At 44.2% G+C, this 18,103-nt stretch overlaps 1 protein-coding gene across 1 annotated transcript in view; it reads left to right on the forward strand.

Moving 5' to 3' along the window:
* Window positions 1-13,861: 13,861 nt before the first annotated feature.
* The window catches only part of slc25a12 (solute carrier family 25 member 12), a 42,141-nt gene continuing 37,899 nt past the window's right edge, over window positions 13,862-18,103 (forward strand). The window contains exons 1-2 of the mRNA XM_014140890.3: window positions 13,862-14,075; window positions 14,848-14,901. Of these exons, the coding sequence (XP_013996365.1) occupies window positions 14,064-14,075; window positions 14,848-14,901 (66 nt within the window). The 5' untranslated portion in view covers window positions 13,862-14,063. The remainder of the gene's footprint in view (window positions 14,076-14,847; window positions 14,902-18,103) is intronic.

Consider the following 18,103-nt stretch of genomic DNA (forward strand, 5'->3'; position numbering starts at 1 on the left):
TGTCAGTAGTTAGTCTAGCCAGCTATCTAAACTTATAGTAATCATGTTTGAATTACCGACTGGGCATGCATGGCACATGCAGGAAATTCACTTTAAAACTCCCCCCCCAAAAATGTCTGCTAACAGATCACTAAACTCAGACCCTAGCTATGGCCTTGAGAGAGAGAGATGGACTCAAATGGGAAATATATACAAGAAAATATACTTTTTCCAAACACATAGTGTACAAACTCTAGTGTCCAAATAACCAGCGTGTCCTAGACCTTTTGTCTGAGGACCAACTAGGGTCACCCAGCCACATAATAATTCACACAGGCACAAACAACTTCAGAATACAGCAGGAAAGGGTGGCCACAGCACTCAAGGGAGTGACTGAAAAAGCTTCTTCTACTTTCCCCAATGCACAAGTGGTTATTCCACCCTGCTACCATACAGCGGGTAAACGCAAGTATTTCCCATGACCGTGCCTCAAAACCAAATGTTTTTCTGGCCCACCACCCCACCCTGGACTTGAACAGCCTCTATTACCAGGTCCACCTATACAACGCAGCAGTGTCCACCTTCGCCAGGACTCTAAAGGACATCGCCCTCAACCACAGCCCCAACACCTCACACAGGAGCAACAGATCAATAGATACCCCGCCCAGACCAGCAAGACACTGTCCCAGACCAGCGAGACACTCTCCCAGACCAGTGAGACACTGTCCCAGACCAGCGAGACACTGTCCCAGACCAGTGAGACACTCTCCCAGACCAGCGAGACACTGTCCCAGACCTGCGAGACACTGTCCCAGACCTGCGAGACACTGTCCCTGACCAGCGAGACACTGTCCCAGACCAGCGAGATACTGTCCCAGACCAGCGAGACACTCTCCCAGACCAGCGAGACACTGTCCCAGACCTGCGAGACACTCTCCCAGACCAGTGAGACACTCTCCCAGACCAGCGAGACACTGTCCCAGACCTGCGAGACACTCTCCCAGACCTGCGAGACACTGTCCCAGACCTGCGAGACACTCTGCCAGACCAGTGAGACACTCTCCCAGACCAGCGAGACACTGTCCCAGACCAGCGAGACACTGTCCCAGACCTGCGAGACACTCTCCCAGACCAGCGAGACACTGTCCCAGACCAGTGAGACACTCTCCCAGACCAGCGAGACACTGTCCCAGACCAGCGAGACACTGTCCCAGACCTGCGAGACACTCTCCCAGACCAGCGAGACACTGTCCCAGACCTGCGAGACACTGTCCCAGACCTGCGAGACACTGTCCCAGACCAGCGAGACACTGTCCCAGACCAGCGAGACACTGTCCCAGACCTGCGAGACAATCTCCCAGACCAGTGAGACACTCTCCCAGACCAGGGAGACACTGTCCCAGACCAGCGAGACACTGTCCCAGACCTGCGAGACACTCTCCCAGACCAGTGAGACACTGTCCCAGACCAGCGAGACACTGTCCCAGACCTGCGAGACACTCTCCCAGACCTGCGAGACACTGTCCCAGACCAGCGAGACACTGTTCGAGACCAGCGAGACACTCTCCCAGACCAGCGAGACACTGTCCCAGACCTGCGAGACACTCTTCCAGACCAGTGAGACACTGTCCCAGACCAGCGAGACACTGTCCCAGACCTGCGAGACACTCTCCCAGACCAGCGAGACACTGTCCCAGACCAGCGAGACACTGTCCCAGACCAGCGAGACACTCTCCCAGACCAGCGAGACACTGTCCCAGACCTGCAAGACACTGTCCCAGACCTGTGAGACACTCTCCCAGACCAGCGAGACACTCTCCCAGACCAGCGAGACATTGTCCCAGACCAGCGAGACACTGTCCCAGACCAGCGAGACACTGTCCCAGACCAGCGAGACACTCTCCCAGACCAGCGAGACACTCTCCCAGACCAGCGAGACACTGTCCCAGACCAGCGAGACACTCTCCCAGACCAGCGAGACACTCTCCCAGACCTGCGAGACACTCTCCCAGACCAGCGAGACACTGTCCCAGACCAGCGAGACACTGTCCCAGACCAGCGAGACACTCTCCCAGACCAGCGAGACACTGTCCCAGACCTGCAAGACACTGTCCCAGACCTGTGAGACACTCTCCCAGACCAGCGAGACACTCTCCCAGACCAGCGAGACATTGTCCCAGACCAGCGAGACACTGTCCCAGACCAGCGAGACACTGTCCCAGACCAGCGAGACACTCTCCCAGACCAGCGAGACACTCTCCCAGACCAGCGAGACACTGTCCCAGACCAGCGAGACACTCTCCCAGACCAGCGAGACACTCTCCCAGACCAGCGAGACACTGTCCCAGACCAGCGAGACACTGTCCCAGACCAGCGAGACACTCTCCCAGACCAGCGAGAAACTCTCCCAGACCAGCGAGACACTGTCCCAGACCAGCGAGACACTGTCCCAGACCAGCGAGACACTGTCCCAGACCTGCGAGACCCCCCCCTAAGACGTACACATAGAGGACCCACGCCGAGAGGACCTACAGTATCAGTCAAAAGTTTGGACACAAAGTTTGGACAAAAACAAGGGGTTTTCTTTATTTTTACTATTTTCTACATGTAGAATAATAGTGAATACATCAAAACTATGAAATAACACATATGGAATCATGTATTAACCCAAAAAGTGTTAAACAAATCAAAATGTATTTTATATTTCATATTCTTTAAAGCAGCCACCCTTTGCCTTGATGACAGCTTTGCACACTCTTAGAATTCTCTCAACCAGCTTCATGAGGAAGCTCCTGGAATGCATTTCAATTAACAGGTGTGCCTTGTTAAAATGATTTATTTCCTTCTTAATCCGTTTGAGCCAATCAGTTATGTTGTGACAAGGTAAGGGTTGTATACAGAAGATAGCCCTATTTGGTAAAAGATCAAGTCCATTTTATGGCAAGAACAGCTCAAATAAGCAAAGAGAAAACGACAGTTGATCATTACTTTAAGATATAAAGGTCAGTCAATACGGAACATTTCAAGAACTTTTCAAGTTTCTTCAAGTGCAGTCTCAAAAACCATCAAGTGCTGTGATGAAACTGGCTCTCATGCGGAGCGCCACAGGAAAGGATGACCCAGAGTTACTTCTGCTGCAGAGTATACGTTCATTAGAGTTAACTCCACCTCAGATTGCAGCGCAAATAAATGTTTCGCAGAGTTCAAGTAACTGACCCATCTCAACATCAACTGTTCAGAGGAGACTGCATGAATCAGGCCTTCATGGTCGAATTGCTGCAAAGAAACCACTACTAAAGGACACCAAGAAGAAGAAGAGACTTGCTTGGGCCAAGAAACACGAACAATGGACATTAGACCGGTGGAAATTAGTTCTTTGGTCTGATGAGTCCAATTTTGAGATTTTTGTTTCCAACAGCAGCAGTCTTTGTGAGATGCAGAGTAGGTGAGCGGATGATCTCCGCATGTGTGGTTCCCACCGTGAAGCATGGAAGAGGAGGTGTGATGGTGCTTTGCTGGTGACACTGTCTGTGATTTATTTCGAATTCAAGGCACACTTAACCAGCATGGCTACCACAGCATTCTGCATCGATATGTCATCCCATCTGGTTTGCGCTTAGTGGGACTATCATTTGTTCAACAGGACAGTGGCCCAACACACCACCAGGATGTGTAAGGGCTATTTGACCAAGAAGGAGAGGGATGGAGTGCTGCATCAGATGACCTGGTCTCCACAATCACCCGACCTCAACCCAATTGAGATGGTTTGGAATGAGTTGGACTGCAAACTGATGGAAAAGCAGCTAACAAGTGCTCAGCATATGTGGGAACTCCTTCAAGACTGTTGGAAAAGCATTCCAGGTGAAGCTGGTTGAGAGAATGTCAAGAGTGTGCAAAGCTGTCATCAAAGCAAAGGGTGGCTACTTTGAAGAATCTCAAATATAAATTATTAGATTTGTTTAACCTGTTGGGGGTAGGGGGCAGTATTGAGACGGCCGGATAAAAAAACGTACCCGATTTAATCTGGTTACTACTCCTGCCCAGAAACTAGAATATGCATATAATTATTGGCTTTGGATAGAAAACACCCTAAAGTTTCTAAAACTGTTTGAATGGTGTCTGTGAGTATAACAGAACTCATATGGCAGGCAAAAACCTGAGAAGATTCCTTACAGGAAGTGACCTCACTGACAAGATCTTGTTCTTCTTGTCTCTGTTTATTGAAGACTGAGGATCTTTACTGTAACGTGACACTTCCTAAGGCTCCCATAGGCTCTCAGAGCCCGGGAAAAAGCTGAATGATATCGAGGCAGCCCCAGGCTGAAACACATTTGCGCGTTTGGCAAGTGGCCGATCAGAGGACAATGGGCTTAGGCGCATGCACGAGTCGACCACGTGCTTTATTTTCTTTCGTCTTTTTACCTAAACGCAGATTCCCGGTCGGAATATTATCGCTTTTTTACGAGAAAAATGGCATAAAAATGTATTTTAAACAGCGGTTGACATGCTTCGAAGTACGGTAATGGAATATTTAGAATTTTTTTGTCACGAAATGCGCCGTGCTCGTCACCCTTCTTTACCATTCGGATAGTGTCTTGAATGCACGAACAAAACGCCGCTATTTGGATATAACAATGGATTATTTGGGACCAAACCAACATTTGTTATTGAAGTAGAAGTCCTGGGAGTGCATTCTGACGAAGAACACCAAAGGTAATAACATTTTTCTTATAGTAAATCTGACTTTGGTGAGTGCTAAACTTGCTGGGTGTCTAAATAGCTAGCCCTGTGATGCCGGGCTATCTACTGAGAATATTGCAAAATGTGCTTTCACCGAAAATTTATTTTAAAATCGGACATATCGAGTGCATAGAGGAGTTCTGTATCTATAATTCTTAAAATAATTGTTATGCTTTTTGTGAACGTTTATCGTGAGTAATTTAGTAAATTTTTAGTAAATTCACCGGACGTTTGCTAGTTCTGAACGTCACATGCTAATGTAAAAAGCTGGTTTTTGATATAAATATGAACTTGATTGAACAAAACATGCATGTATTGTATAACATAATGTCCTAGGTGTGTCATCTGATGAAGATCATCAAAGGTTAGTGCTGCATTTAGCTGTCTTCTGGGTTTTTGTGACATTATATGCTAGCTTGAAAAATGGGTGTCTGATTATTTCTGGCTGGGTACTCTGCTGACATAATCTAATGTTTTGCTTTCGTTGTAAAGCCTTTTTGAAATCGGACAGTGTGGTTAGATTAACGAGAGTCTTGTCTTCAAAATGGTGTAAAATAGTCATATGTTTGAGAAATTGAAGTAATAGCATTTCTAAGGTATTTGAATAACGCGCCACAGGATTCCACTGGCTGTTACGTAGGTGGGACGATTTCGTCCCGCCGACCCTAGAGAGGTTAACACTGTTTTGGTTACTACATGATTCCATATGTGTTATTACAGTAGTTTTGATGTCTTCACTATTATTCTACAATGTAGAAAATAGTAAAAATAAAGAAAAACTCTTGAATGAGTAGGTGTGTCCAAACTTTTGACTGGTACTGTACATCCAGACCACAGCACCACCAGCCACATCCACACGTCCACCCCAAACAATCAATACCCCCACCCAAAGCAACCATGCCCACACCCCATATAGGCCCTCTCAGGTCAGACCTATGCCCCTCCTGCCCACCCCATGCCGCCCACTCCTGCAAAGAGGGCCTCAACATGAAAGTCACACATACGGTCAGGCCGTGAGCAGGTAAACAGGCCCAAACCCCACTCTTACACTAGCCCAAGCCAATGGCATGTACCAGATGCTCAGCAGGCTCTGCTCACACTTACTAGTCTGAGGCCAAACCACACAAAAACAACACTAGACACAATGAAACACATAGCTTTCACAATTGCATCCTGGAATATACAAGGTCTGAGGTCAACTGCCTTCGGGCTAAAGAGCAGGAACCCAGACTTCATCAAATAAATTGGATATACAGACATTGTCATCCTACAAGAAACATGGTATAAATGAGATGGACCCACTGGTTGCCCTCTAGGTTACAGAGAGCTGGTAGTCCCATCCAACAAACTACCAGGTGTGAAACAGGGAAGCGACTCAGGGGGTATGCTAATTTGATATAGAGCAGACCTAACCCACTCTATTAAATTAGTCAAAACAGGAATATTTTACATCTGGCTAGAAATTAATAAGGTAATTATCTCAATAGAGAAAAATGTCCTCATGTGTGCTACCTATATCCCCCAATAGAATCCCCATACTTTAACGATGACAGCTTATCCATCCTAGAGGGGCATATCAACCATTTCCAGGCCCAGGGACATGTACTAGTCTGTGGCGAACTAAATGCCAGAACTGGACAAGAACCTGACACACTCAGCACACATGGGGTAAACACCTACCTGGAGGTGACAGCATTCCCTCTCCCATGTGCCCCGCTAGACACAACTACGACAACATAACCAACAAAAAAGGGTCACAACTCCTGCAGCTCTGTCAAACGCGGGGTATGTACACAGTCAATGGTAGACTTCGGTAGGCACACCTACGGTAGGCACACCTATAGCTCATCTCTTGGCAGTAGTACTGTAGACTACTTTATCACTGACCTCAACCCAGAGTCTCTTAGAGCGTTCACAGTCAGTCCACTGACAGCCCTATCAGATCACAGCAAAATCACACTACTTGAACAGAACTGAGCTTAATCATGAGGCATCAAAGCCAAACGAACTCAATAATATTAAGAAATGCTATAGATGGAAGGAAAGTAGTATAGAAATCTACCAAAAACAATTAGGCAACAACAAATTCAATCCCTTCTAGACAATTTCTTGGACAAGTGAAGGTGTAATAGTGAAGGTGTAAACTTGACAGTTGTCAGAAGGTGGGTGTAGCTGGTGCATGAAGTCAGGCGCAGGAGACCAGAATGAGTGAGTAACGTACTTTACTCAAAATAAAGGCACAAGGTAACAATACACTTGACCAACAATAACCGGTAATCAATTACACACGGGTGAAAACAGCACCCGTCGAAAACCAGCCATAACGTACCGAATGAACATAGAAACAATCACGCACAAAAACATGGGGGAAACAGAGGGTTAAATACATGAACATGTAATTGGGGAATGAAACCAGGTGTGTAGAAAACAAAGACAAAACAAATGGAAAATGAAAGGTGGATCGGCGATGGCTAGAAGACCGGTGACGTCGACCGCTGAACACCGCCCGAACAAGGAGAGGGACCAACTTAGGCGGAAGTCGAGACAAGAGTAGAACATTTTAACAGTATATTTGACCTCTCAACTTACCTATCAAATCTAAAAATGTCAAGCAGATAACCTAAGAAAATAAACAACACTGACAAATGGTTTGATGAAGAATGCAAAAACCTAAGAAAGAAATTTAAAAACCTATCCACCCAAAAAACATAGAGACCGAGAAAACATGAGCCTACGCCTTCACTATGGTGAAACACTAAAACAATACAGAAATACCCTATGGAAAAAGATGGAACACCATGTCAGAAATCAGCTCAATGTAACTGAAGAACCCATTGAATCTAACCACTTCTGGGAAAATGTGAAAACTCTAAACAAACAACAACATGAAGAGTTATCTATCCAAAATGCAGATGTATGGATTAACCACTTCTCCAATCTTTTTGGTTCTATAACAAAGAACAAACAGCAAAAACATATAAATGATCAAATACGAATCTTAGAATCAACTATTAAAGACCACCAGAACATACTGGATTCTCCAATTACACTGAATGAACGACAGGACAAAATACAAACCCTCCAACCCAAAAAGGCCTGTGGGGTTGATGGTATCCTAAATGAAATTATAAAATATACAGACCACAAATTCCAATTGGCTATACGTAAACTCTTTAACATCATCCTCAGCTCTGGCATATTCTCCAATATTTGGAACCAAGGACTGACCACCCCAATCCACAAAAGTGGAGACAAATTTGTCCCCAATAACAAACATGGGATATGCGTCAAAAGCAACCTTGGGAAAATCCTCTGTATTATCATTAACAGCAGACTCGTACATTTCCTCAGTGAAAACAATGTATTGAGCAAATGTCAAATTGGCTTTTTACCAAATTACGGTACGACAGACCACGTATTCACTCTGCACACCCTAATTGACAAACAAACCAAAACAAAGGCAAAGTCTTCTCATGCTTTGTTGATTTCAAAAAAGCTTATGACTCAATTTGGCATGAGGGCCTGCTATACAAATTGATGGAAAGTGGTGTTGGGGAAAAAACATACAACATTATAAAATCCATGTACACAAACAAACAAGTGTGCGGTTAAAATTGGCAAAAAAACACACACATTTCTTTCCACAGGGCCGGGGGGTGAGACAGGGATGCAGCTTAAGCCCCAGCCTCTTCAACATATATATCAATAAATTTGGAGGGCACTAGAACAGTCTGCAGCCCCCGGCCTCACCCTACTAGAATCTGAAGTCAAATGGCTACGGTTTGCTGAGGATCTGGTGCTTCTGTCCCCAACCAAGGAGGGCCTACAGCAGCACCTAGATATTCTGCACAGATTCTGTCAGACCTGGGCCCTGACAGTAAATCTCAGTGAGACAAAAATAATGGTGTTCCAAAAAAGGTCCAGTTGCCAGGACCACAAATACAAATTCCATCTAGACACCGTTGCCATAGAGCCCACAAAAAACTATAAATACCTCTCCCTAAACATCAGCGCCACAGGTAACTTCCACAAAGCTGTGAACAATCTGAGAGACAAGGCAAGAAGGGCCTTCTATGCCATCAAAAGGAACATAAAATTCGACATACTAATTAGGATCTGACAAAAAATACTTGAATCAGTTATAGAACTCCTTGCCCTTTGTGGTTGTGAGGTCTGAGGTCTGCTCACCAACCAAGAATGAACAAAATGGGACAAACACCAAATTGAGACTCTGTATGTAGAATTCTGCAAAAATGTCCTCTGTGTACAACGTAAAACACCAAATAATGCATGCAGAGCAGAATTAGGCTGATACCCACTAATTAGCAAAATCCATTAAAGACTGTTAAATTCTACAACCACCTAAAAGGAAGCTATTCCCAAACCTTCCATAACAAAGCTATCACGTACAGAGTAAAGAACCTGGAGAATAGCCCCCTAAGAGAGCTGGTCCTGGGGTTTAAAAAAATATATATATATTTCACCTTTATTTAACCAAGTAGGCTAGTTAGAACAAGTTCTCATTTGCAACTGCAACCTGGCTAAGATAAAGCAAAGCAGTTCGACACATACAACAACACAGAGTTACACATGGAATAAACAAACATACAATCAATAATACTGTAGAAAAATCTATATACAGCATGTGCAAATGAGGTAGGATAAGAGAGGTAAGGCAATAAATAGGCCATGGTGGCAAAGTAATTACAATATAGCAATGAAACACTGGAATGGTAGGATGTGCAGAAGATGAATGTGCAAGTAGAGATACTGGGGTGCAAAGGAGCAAGATAAATAAATAAATATATAAATAAATACAGAATGGGGATGTGGAAGATTGGATGGGCTATTTACAGATGAGCTATGAACTGGTGCAGTGATCTGTGAGCTGCTCTGACAGCTGGTGCTTAAAGCTAGTGAGGGAGGTAACAGTCTGCAGCTTCAGAGATTTTTGCAGTTCGTTACAGTTATTGGCAGCAGAGAACTGGAAGGAGAGGTGGCCAAAGGAAGAATTGGCTTTGGGGGTGACCAGTGAGATATACCTGCTGGAGCACGTGCTACGGGTGGGTGCTGCTATGGTGACCAGTGAGCTGAGATAAGGCGGGGCTTTACCTAGCAGAGACTTGTAGATGACCTGGAGCCAGTGGGTTTGGCAACGAATATGAAGTGAGGGCCAGCCAACGAGATCAGACAGGTCGCAGTCGTGGGTAGTATATGGGGCTTTGGTGACAAAACAGATGGCACTGTGATAGACTGCATGCATCCAATTTTCTGAGTAGAGTGTTGGAGGCTATTTTGTAAAAGACATCGCCGAAGTCAAGGATCGGTAGGATGGTCAGTTTTACGAGGGTATGTTTGGCAGCATGAGTGAAGAATGCTTTGTTGCGAAATAGGAAGCCGATTCTAGATTTAATGTTGGATTGGAGATGTTTAATGTGAGTCTGGAAGGAGAGTTTACAGTCTAACCAGACACCTAGGTATTTGTAGTTGTCCACATATTCTAAGTCGGAACCGTCCAGAGTAGTGATGCTGGACGGGCGGGCAGGTGTGGGCAGCGATCGGTTGAAGAGCATGCATTTAGTTTTACTTGCATTTAAGAGCAGTTGGAGGCCACGGAAGGAGAGTTGTATGGCACTGACGCTCCTCTGGAGGTTAGTTAACACAGTGTCCAATGAAGGGCCAGAGGTATACAGAATGGTATCGTCTGCATAGAGGTGGATCAAAGAATCACCAGCAGCGAGAGCGACATCATTGATATATACAGAGAAGGGAGTCGGCCAGAGAATTGAACCCTGTGGCACCCCCATAGAGACTGCCAGAGGTCCGGACAACAGGCCCTCCGATTTGACACACTGAACTCTATCGGATAAGTAGTTGGTGAACCAAGTGAGGCAATAATTTGAGAATCCAAGGCTGTTGAGTCTGCCAATAAGAATGTTGTGATTGACAGAGTCAAAAGCCTTAGCCAGGTCGATGAATATGGCTGCACAGTAATGTCTCTTATCGATGGCGGTTATGATATCATTTAGGACCTTGAGCGTGGCTGAGGTGCACCCATGACCAGCTCTGAAACCAGATTGCATTGCGGAGAAGGTACGGTGAGATACGAAATGGTCGGTAATCTGTTTGTTAACTTGGTTTTCAAAGACCCTAGAAAGGCAGGATAGAATAGATATAGGTCTGTAGCAGTTTGGGTCTAGAGTGTCTCCCCCTTCGAAGAGGAGGATGACCGCGGCAGCTTTCCAATCTATGGGAATCTCAGACGATACGAAAGAGAGGTTGAACTGGCTAGTAATAGGGGTTGCAATAATTTCGGCAGATAATTTTTGAAAGAGAGGGTCCAGATTGTCTAGCCCGGCTGATTTGTAGATGTCCAGATTTTGCAGCTCTTTCAGAACATCAGCTATCTGGATTTGGGTGAATGAGAAGTGGGGGAGGTTTGAGAGCACCTGGGGAGTAGGAGTGGAGCTAGGCACTGCAGGTCTGGATTAACCTCTACATCACCAGAGGAACAGAGGAGAAGTAGGATAAGGGTACGGCTAAAGGCTATAAGAACTGGCCGTCTAGCACGTTCGGAACAGAGAGTAAAGGGAGTAGGTTTCTGCGCACGATAGCATAGATTCAAGGCATAACGTACAGACAAAGGTATGGTAGGAAGAGAGTACATTGCTGGTAAACCTAGGCATTGAGTAATGAAGAGAGACGTTTAAACCAGGTGATGTCATCGCATATGTTGGAGGTGGAACAACATGGTTAGTTAAGGCATATTGAGCAGGGCTATAGTTAAATAAGACAGTAATCACTAACCAGGACAGTAATGGACAAGGCATATTGATATTAGGGAGAGGCATGCGTAGCCAAGTGATCGTATGGGTCCAGTGAGTGGTTGGGCTAGCTGGGGACAAGGTGATTCAGACAGTTAGCAGGCCGGGGCTAGCAAGCTAGCAGTTAGCAGGCCGGGGCTAGCAAGCTAGCATAAGGGCCTTAGAGGGATGTCGCGATGGGGGAAAGTCTGTTTTTGCCTCCTCGTGCGGTGATGTCGATAGACCATTCGTGGAATTAGTAGGGTTCCAAGTAGCAGAGGGGTCCAAGTCCAATTGGCAAAATGGGCATAGTGGTCCAAGAAACTGGCCGGTGGATCAGATAACAGTCCAATATGCTATAGATAGCTAGCAGGCCGCGGTTAGCAGAATGGGCCTTCAGGGTACGTCGCCCCCGAGGGGCCTGTTGGGATCCTCGGGCAGATTATGTCGGTATTCCAGTCATGAAGGATCGGCAGGGTTCCGTGCCCCATACCGGCAGTAGAAGGGGTCCGGATATTGTAGCCGAGGAGTGGGCTTTAGGAGTAGCCCAGGAGCCCTAGCCGGGAGATGGGTCTAGCATGGGCTAGCCCCAGGCCTGTTGGTGCTTGCTCCGGGACAGAAACGTTAGCCATGAGTAGTCAACCCGGGTTGCGGTTAGCTAGCTGCCATGATCCAGATGAAAGGGTTCAGAGTTTGCGGTAGGAATCCGGTGATATGGACAAACACAAACAGAACCCACAGAGCCCAAGGACAGCAACACAATTAGACCCAACCAAATCATGACAAAACAAAAAGAAAATTACTTGACACATTGGAAAGAATTTACAAAAAAATAGAGCTAACTACAATGCTATTTGGCCCTAAACAGAGAGTACACGGTGGCAGAAAACCTGACCACTGTGACTGACCCAAAATTAAGGAAATCTTTGACTATGTACAGACTCAGTGAGCATAGCCTTGCTATTGAGGAAGGCTGTCGAAGGGAAGACCTTGCTCTTAAGAGAAGACAGGCTATGTGCATACTGCCAGCAGAATGAGGTGGAAACTGAGCTGCACTTCCTAACCTCCTGCCAAATGTATGACCATATTAGAGACACATATTTCCCTCAGATTACACAGACCTACAAATACATTTTGATAAACTCCCATATCTATTGGGTGAAATACCACAGTGTGCAACCACAGCAGCAAGATTGGTGACCTGTTGCCACAAGAAAAGGGCAACCAGCGAAGAACAAACACCATTATAAATACAACCTATATTTATGTTTATTTATTTTCCCTTTTGTACTTTAACTATTTATCATTTCAACACTGTATATAGACACAATGACATTTGAAATATTTTGGAACTTTTGTTAGTGTAATGTTTACTGTTTTTATTGTTAATTTGACTTTTGTTTATTATCTATTTCACTTTCTGTGCCACTGTAAACATATGTTTCCCCTCAAATTGAAATTGAATTGAGAGAGAGAAAAACAGGACAGAGCAGATAGTGTCCCAGTTGGCTATTCTCCTCTTTCCTCCTCTTTCCTCGTTACACATGAGACAGTTCCCATTAAAGCCCTCTGCACTTAACTGGATTACAGCAGAGTTATGGCACACATATCATATGGTGAATGCACCAATTTGTAAGTCACTCTGGATAAGAGCGTCTGCTAAATGACTTAAATGTAAATGTAATACTCTGTGTTCTGGCCTGGGCTTGGCAAATGGGTGTCAGCTTTAAACTGATTTCAGATCTTCGAAAAGGGGGGAAGTTTACACACATTGCTTATAGGTTTGGTTTCCAATTTCTATTTCAACCTGGGGAACAATGGGATAGGAAAACGTACCATTTGAATTCAGGCCCTATCAATAAACTAGTCAACATAACCTTTAGTTGAAATGGTTTTCACAGTTAGGCATAACATAACATTACAAGATGTGTGTTATTGGTTTAGGCTCCTGCTTCATGGTTTTTTCTGGTCAATCAGGTTGAGTTAGTTTCAGTCTCTGAGAGACCCTACAGGTCATTCAATGGTTGAATGATGTGTAGCATATTGGTATATGCAACATAGGAAGTAGTTTGCAGGAGAATTAAAGGCTCAGTGCAAAAATCTTAATAATATTTTTTTTATAATGATTTTTCAGGGGGTGCTGCAGCACCCTCAGTACCTCTATTTCCCACGGTTATGCTATGCAATATTTGTTCTCCCACAAATAGGCAACTGTATTTTTGTGGCCAGGTTAATTATTCGATTGGTCTGAATAGCTAGCAGTCTGTTTTCACTTTTCACTCAGGCTTAGACACTGTGCAATAGAAACGTGTCTTTACATCACCCTTGGAATGCTCGAACCACGACCGCTACAGCTGAAGAGACACACACACACACCCACCCACGTTTAGAACAGAGTCAGAAGGACACGCACGAGACTAGACTAGTGGGGTTGATGCAATCGTCTCAGATTAGACCGGACTTTGCTTTTCATTTTATTTATTTGGAATTCTGCAGTGAAAGCGCCTGCGCTAGCTAACTGTACGTGACGTCAAAACCAACATGGCGGTCAAGGTGACTTCGGCATCGCTTGCTTTACGTTTCAGAAATCGCTTTTAATGTTGTCTGCATGTTTTATCTGTTTTGTATTGGGTATATGACTATATCGTTTAAGGGATTATTTGAGTCTGTTTTTGGCGGGTGTAGGGCATTCATTGCTCCTTGCATCACTGCGGTAACGCCCGGTCTCTGGCCTTGAATGAACATCCACAAGGCGGAGTTAGCGATAAGGCTAGCGTCTACATCTGATTAACATTGCGATACTAGCTATCTACTAACTCGCAAGATTGTGCAATAATGACAACCACATCACTCAACTACCATTGTGTGTCTAAATACCCTCTTATCCGCTCTGCTCTTTGCTGTTTTAAACCTAACGAGTCATTTGAAGAAGGGTTTGTGTCTTCGTCTTTTGAGTAACGTTACTGTAGCTAACTAGCCAGTAGCTAGCTAGTTAGCAGTAGCAGGATTTCCTGGTCAACTCACCTGCAGTAACAGTTGGTGTGATACTTTGCATTAGCATTCGTTTTGACAATAATTATATGTCTTGTAGGATAGCAGTCTTTCAAGTCCTCTGTTTGCTTTTGGAATCTTTTCATTTGTAATTTCCAATTGCAAGGAGACACACTTTATCTCAGTGTCAGCTAGCTAGTATTGATTACAAAACCAAACAGCTAGTTAGTTAACAGTTTACATTATGTAAATGTCACTAGACGCTGTGTATTTGTTTTTGCTGCAGAACGGGTCATTACCTTAACATTTTTATCTTTATCATATTGCTTGGCAGGTGCAGTCCACCAAACGGGCAGACCCGAGCGAGTTGAAGGTTATCTTTCAGAAGGTAAGAACAACTCTTTGGCCTTCAACTTTAGCCAGCCTCAAATGATCACTATGCACATGCACAGTTTATATACAAAGTGACTCACATTCACAGCTTGGAATCAGCTACCCTCCCTAAATCCTAACCATCACCATCAGGAAGATGATGCGAAATGGACTATAGTTCAGTTCCTTGGGGAAACAACTGAAGTCATGATTTAGCTTGAGGGAATCTTGTGGGGAGCTGTCTCACTATGCTCTTTAAAGACCAACCCACACACTTTATGTTGTTCTGTCCTTGAGCTGTTCTTGTCTATTAATGTTCAGTATTATTAAATGTTTTGTGTGGACCTTAAGAAGAGTAGCTGCAGCTTTTGCAACAGCTAATAGGAATCCTAATAAAATACCAAAATACACACAACATACACAGTAATGGTGAATGGTGTATCTCAATAGTGTTTCCTCTTCATCTGTTCTACATGGAGAAGAGGCTATAGAGTAGAATGCACCCTATGCATTAAATCACTGAGAAGGGCAGGCTGTTTCATGTATGGGCATGGCATGGGTGCCCGGCTGGCAGCAAACGTCAGTGTCAGTTAACCTTGCCACAAGAAATCCCTCTGCCATAGCTTGAGTCATGTGACATTTGCCTGTGTTTGAATGTGGCAGGCATTCTGTGATGGAGTAAGCAAGCATCTATCGGCTGAATTACAAAGCTAAATGCCTGTGTGTTCACACTTTGTCATCGTCGGTATTGAGTCATGGGAGGGCTGTCAGTTCTGCCTGTTGTTTCCCTCCCTGGCAGGGCACCTATGCACTGTGTGTACAAAACATTAGGAACACCTTCCTAATATTGAGTTGCACCCACTTTGCCCTCAGAACAGGCTCAATTCATTGGGGCATGGACTCTACAAGGTGTCAAAAGAATTCCACAGGGATACTGGCACATCTTGACTCATTTAACATTTTTAACATTTAAGTCATTTAGCAGACGCTCTTATCCAGAGCGACTTACAAATGGTCTCCAGTGGTACCCATAGTTGTGTCAACTTGGCTGGATGTCCTTTGTGTGGTGAACCATTCTTGATACACACGGGAAACTGTTGACTGTGAAAAACCCAGTAGCATTGCAATTCTTGACACACACAAACCATTGCGCCTGGCACCTACTACCATACCCTGTTCAAAGGCACTTAAATATTTTGTCTTGCCCATTCACCTTCTGAATGGCACACATACACAATGTCTTAAGGCTTACAAATCCTTCTTTAACCTGTCTCCTCTCCTTCATCTACACTGATTGAAGTGGATTTAACAAGTGACATCAATAAGAAATCATAGCTTTCACCTGGTCAGTCAGCAGATGGTACATTAGGCTATACAAAGGGGGGTTATACACATTTTACATACTGTATGTCATGTAAGAGTTTAGAGGTCATGTATTAGTCAAAACATTGTTGAAAGATTGTACAGTATTCAGCATTTCTCAGAACCCGCTGAAGCTGTGAGTTCCATGTTGAACATAAATAAGGGCTCTTCTAAAGTGTATTCACAATTGCACACTGTTGTGCTTGATCCTTCATGGCTCTGTGGATGAAACAGCAGTCAGTGCCTCGTATGGGCTAATAGAGCTACTGAAAACATAACATAAAGCCTAAGATGGCTTAGCTCACAAAGCTGGGGCAACAGCTAGTCCGAGCCAACTAGATGAAAAATTGGTCAGTGTGCCCTTGAGCTAGGTTTTAACCCTAATTGCTCCTGTAAGTCGCTCTGGATAAGAGTGTCTGCTAAATTACTAAAATGAAAGGTTAGGTAAAGAGACCTTACACAAAATACTTTCTGCAAAGTTCTTATTCCTCTAAGGAATCGGAATCCTTGTAAATAGGCTAGTTCACCTTTTAGTTGTCAGTCGGACATGTCAAGTCATATGCATAACTGCGGGTAGGTGTGCTGAGGGTGCTGAAGCACCCCCTGAAAAATCAGAATAAAAAAAATTAGCTGTATTAAAAAAGTGGTGCACTGGACCTTTACTAGTATTAGCGGACCAATATAGATATCTGTTGCGCGGCAAAAAATCATTCAATCTCCGCTTTGGCAAAAAGGTGGTTGTATAATGAAGAACAGTAACTTACAGGATTCAATAGTTGGAATTGTAAGAGTTGTTGCTATGTCCCTTTCTCTGTGATTCTGTCATTCTAATGGAATCCAGAAAACCCTGTCCTCAAACATTTATATCAAATGAAATATTCTTGATCAAATAACATGAAAAACAACCACTTTGTACAGTATTAATTTACCCTCCTTCCAAACCACTTAATGTAAATGAATATTACTGTATTGTACATAGGCAGGTCATCTAGGTTTGTACCTGTAGACTTTTCATCACCATGATGGAAAAACATTTAGTACATTGAGACATCAAGTGGTTTGTGGTGATGTGGCTCAGTTGGTTGAGCATAGCGCTTGCAATGCTAGGGTTGTGGGTTCGATTCCAATGGGGGGCCAGTATGAAAATGTATACACTCACTACTGTTATTTGCTCTGGATAAGAGCATCTACTAAAATGTAAAAGAAACTGAAATGGTCATTTTCATGTAGAAAAAGTTGCATTTGCAAAGTATTTCAAGAGACTGGAAAACATTTCAAGGAAGTATTTTTATATTCCACAAGTATTTTCATATTAACTGTTTTGTACAGATAATTATCAAACTCAAGTCACATGCTGGTAAACACTCACATTTAGTTTAAATTATTTTCACAAAAGTAGTGCACTGGGCCTTTACTAGTCCTGTGTTAGTGGTCTGATATAGACAGGGGCAAGAAAAAATCGCAGCACCCACAAACTACTTCCTGTGTCTATTGTCATACGTAGTTATATTTGGAGAGTGATGCTCATTGATTGAGCATATCTTATGTATATAGGCTTTCCAGTTGTTCACACAGTGTCTACACACAGTGCACAGGTTATACTGCAAGAGTGTGAGGCCTTAACAAAATCAATGCCCTTATCGTGTGTGTCTACCCGGGAAGAAGTAAGAGCCACATTATAGTCACATTTAGAACCACCTTAGCGTGCCAGTGTGGTGGATAAGAGTCAGGAACCCAAACTCCCCCTGTATGCATCCTGTCCTAACCCCCCTCAACATGTCAGTGTTTAGCAGGAAACTCAAAATGACGTGATGTGGGATTCTGTCGTAACCCTTCTAAGCATGACAGAGGAGTTG

Source organism: Salmo salar, chromosome 14 (assembly GCF_965601325.2).
Source record: "Salmo salar chromosome 14, fSalSal1, whole genome shotgun sequence".
NCBI classification, from domain to species: Eukaryota; Metazoa; Chordata; class Actinopteri; order Salmoniformes; family Salmonidae; genus Salmo; species Salmo salar.